The following is a 3,934-nucleotide window of genomic DNA, read 5'->3' as shown; positions in this document are numbered from 1 at the left end:
TGAGAAAAAGGAGCAGCGCATGAACCGAACACAATACACGCGAACTGAACCGAGACAGTCGAACCGAACGGTAGATGGGTATTTATATAGATGGAAATTCATAGCTATTGCATCAAATGATGTAAAGGCTTTGCAGCCTTTTGGTTCTGTAGTTAACCATCTGGTCCACTTCAGGTTCTGCCATCTGAAAGCGATCCAGGAGGAGTTCAGACGGAGCTTTGATCAGTTGACCATGCCGAGCTTGGTTCTTTACGGCCGTTTACACATCACGCTAGCACAGTTCCTTGCCTCCTAGTGGTGATCTACTGTACTACTGCTCTCTAAGATTGAAGGAGGAAATCATGCTAATCAAAATGGCGTCGCCCTTATTATTTAGGAAGTTATGTTTGGTTATAATTGTGATATTTGGTTGTTTGCGGAGAGTCCGGCAAATAAGGTGGCCTTTGGTGAGTTTACTTGTCATCTCTCCAGGTATATACCCCCATGCACCTTTTCCTCCTTTTGGCTCCTTCTTATTGACTATTGAGCCATTGTAACAAGTACATTTGCCGCCTCCTCTTCTTGCTCTGTTTCCCTGGCGCCTTTTCACATGTACCGTGGTCTTTCTCATGGTCAGCCGCAGCATCTCTTCTCCACCTTCTCTAGCCAGCCTTGGCTCAGTCGTAGCCTCGCCTCCTTCAGCGCTTTGTTAGTCCAGCAAACGTATCCGATCTGCTTCAGTCCTCCACAGGCCTATCTGGCTGCAGTCCCATAACGGCGATCTGTACAGTCACTGGTTTGTCAGGTCTGAGCTGCCGTAGAGCAAAGATGTCTTCCTCCTTATAAAGGTGACCCTTCTCCTAGGTAATTATGAATAGCAAATTCTAAGGCAAGCCACGCATAAGGATTGAGACTTTCCCTTTATAGATGATAAAAGATCACATGCTTATGTTTAATATGTTACATTTCTGTCAGGAAATCCCTGAAATGAATACAGACTAGCTTTAAGTGGGTGATAGAATGATTCTATAGGGTATCTGGTCCTTAAGGTCTCAGAATAGGGTGTGTAACATTGGTTGGGCTGAAAATGGCATATTTGCTGTTCTATGAGCCCTAATGCAGCCTGGTTAAAAGCCCTAGAATGAAACGACAGGTTTTCTTCCTTTTATGGTATGATCATGAATATTTAGATGAGCTGTGCTCTGATTGGTTGGTTTACAACGAGCGAAGCTGCTGAGCAAAAACGCATCATAGGAAAAAGCACTCACTCACTGAAACATCAAATTGTTCATATGGTAGGGTGACCATGTCCTACTTTTCATACCCCAAAAAATATCCAGGGAAAATTTCAATTTTGGTCGATTACAGTGAAGCAGAACCAAGGCTTGTCCGGGAACCCCGGCGGACGGCGGCAGGGAGTCAGCGGGGGACGGATTGACCGACTCGGTGATGGTAGATACCGGTAATAATAATAATCTGGTCACCATAAATACAACTTAGCAACTGAATCATCCTTCCAGCTGGCGGTTGTGATGGCCTTACGGTGGGCACAGCCCCTCGTTTCAATAAAAGAAGTTTAGCAAATCCTGCTTTAAACTTTCCTAGATTTTGAAAGCTGTCTTCGGTAAAATGCTTAAAGCAAATGAACAGCTGAGCATCAAACTTTGCAGGGATCTTCTGATAGACAAAAATAATCCATGTCTGTCGGGTCTTCGGATCTTTGGGGAGACTGAAAATTTTCCTCTTTCTCCGGTCAGCCTAGAACACTGCATTTACTGTATGACCATTTCCGGGGCGTGGCAAAAGTCCAGGCCAGAACCAAATAAGGTAACATCCCTCAGTTTACTTTAACTCGGTGCTTCTTTGGGATTCGCCCGTTTTATGGTGGAAGTTTAGAATTGTTAGATTTGCAGAGAAAGGAGGTGTCTATGGGGTTTGAACTTCTCTGTACGTCCATTTCACCCACTGAACGATTGTTATTCATCTATGACAACGTAAACAAGGTTTTGCATTCAATGACCCCTTCAACCTTGACAGCTATACCAAATTTTGTCTGATGTATAAAATCCCAATCAAAAAGGTTTTTGTTTATCATGCTACAAATGTGGAGAGGTCAGAGGCCTATGAAAACTTTTAGAAGGATGGATGGGGATAATAAAGCTCTTCCTTTTACTGCCGCTCAACCAAAGTCAGTAAAGTTTGAGCTGTTTGCCTGCAGCTCCAGAGCGAGCAGCTGGAAGAGAAGCTCCTCTAATCTCACCTCCTTCATCGGCGTTAAACTCCGTCTCTCTTGATCAGAGCTCCCCTGGCTGTGCAGCTCTGCTCCAGGATTATCATCTGAACCTTTTTCAGTCCTGATTTAACGCTCACCTTGGAGGCAGAGCAAACTCTTCTCCATCATCATATCTGCACTTTGTTGTGACTCTTTATCTCTGCAGATTCTCTCCTGCCTCAGTCCGTCCTCCTCTGGGAGGATGGAGACGTGTTTATCGCTGTGATCTTGGATGCTGCTAACATCCTGCTTGTTGTTTTCTCTTCTTTGTTGCAGGATGTGGTTTTGGCCTCTGGGTTCACGGTTGGTAAATCTCCCACTGCTAATAAGGACAAGCTTCACGCCTGTAACCTGCTGCTGTCAGGAGATGATGCATCCATCTATGTGAGCAGCGTCTTTAACTGCTGTGGGATCTAAATTCATTGGCAGCAGAAGTCATTTATGGATAAATATGTTTAATTTGAATGCTGTTGACTCCATGAACCAAACACCAGTAAAATAATCTGCAGTGCAGTAAGAATAAACTGGACTGATTATAACTCTGCAAAAGCAGCTCAGTTCAATCCTCCTAAGCTATTTTGATCACTGAGATGGGTTGTGACCCTCTAGTGGGTGGAGAATGAACTGCAGCATATTGGTCAGATTCACTGAGTTTTATCTCTAAATAAATGAGTTTTCCTCAGGGATTAAGACCTGAAAGCTGAAGAATTATTCTTAGAGATTATAGAAAAGCCCTCTGGTCTGAACCGGTTCTATTTCTCCTGGGATAAAGTCCAACTGATGTTTTCTGCAGGTCTCCAAGCAGAAGCCTGCTGAGCCCAAATCACCACTGGCCAGGAAGAGGAGCTCCTTGATTCCTGCAGAGGTGAGTCGGAGCTCATAGACCTAGAATGGTTTATTCTGCAGTTCCCGTTCCAGTAGAACCACAGCCCACTGCTTGCATCTGTAACAGCAGCATACTGACACTGGGTGCAGGGCAGCTATTGGTTAGACTGACTCAGACTCTAAATGTTAATTAGCACAAACAGTTAGCCCGGCTGCTAGTGCTCTTCAGCACTGCTTCTCTTTTCAGGGTTCCAGGGCAGCCAAGGGTCCAAAGTACAGCTATGTGCATCTGGATCAGCTGAAGGATAAATCTGTGGTGAACGTCTATGGAGTGGTGACGTTCTTCAAGCAGCCGTTCAAGACCCGGGGTACAGGTGAGTTCAAGGTCTGATAGCTGACCTCAGAACAGCTGAGAGAGGAAATGGCCCCCTGGTTCCTTGGTGCAGGAATTTCTCTCCATCAGAAAAGCTTTGACTCATTGCAAAGTCTGACTCATTGCAATGATTCCCAAAATACATCCTTGTGTTGATCTAAAGCAGGGGTCGGAAACACGTGGCTCCAGAGCCACATCATAGATTTTGGAATTATAATTCAAATAAGTTACTTTATTTTGTCATAAGTTGACACCCTTAGGCATGAATGATTATTAGCTGATTATTAGAACAGATCCATGTGGAGCGCAGCGCCATGACATCTGGGATCAACAGGGGAGCTTAGGTCCAGTTGCCTCCACCTCATGGATGTAGTCTTGGTTGTTCCTGAACATTTTTCGCCGTTAACCGGGTACTTGCCGTTAACCGCTTGATTGCCGTTAACCGGGTGTTCGCCGTTAACCGGGTGTTCGCCGTTAACCGGGTA

General features: G+C 45.0%; 1 protein-coding gene across 2 annotated transcripts in view; it reads left to right on the top strand.

Moving 5' to 3' along the window:
- The window catches only part of pot1 (protection of telomeres 1), a 35,342-nt gene that overhangs the window by 7,853 nt on the left and 23,555 nt on the right, over nucleotides 1-3,934 (top strand). For both annotated transcript variants that reach the window (XM_015386521.1, XM_015386523.1), the window contains exons 5-7: nucleotides 2,528-2,635; nucleotides 3,045-3,116; nucleotides 3,324-3,450. In XM_015386521.1, the coding sequence (XP_015242007.1) occupies nucleotides 2,528-2,635; nucleotides 3,045-3,116; nucleotides 3,324-3,450 (307 nt within the window). The remainder of the gene's footprint in view (nucleotides 1-2,527; nucleotides 2,636-3,044; nucleotides 3,117-3,323; nucleotides 3,451-3,934) is intronic.

Source organism: Cyprinodon variegatus, unplaced genomic scaffold (genome assembly GCF_000732505.1).
Source record: "Cyprinodon variegatus isolate N-32 unplaced genomic scaffold, C_variegatus-1.0 Scaffold370, whole genome shotgun sequence".
Lineage (NCBI taxonomy): Eukaryota > Metazoa > Chordata > Actinopteri > Cyprinodontiformes > Cyprinodontidae > Cyprinodon > Cyprinodon variegatus.
The sequence above is the reverse complement of the archived record's forward strand: the minus strand, read 5'-3'. Positions and strand labels throughout refer to the sequence as shown.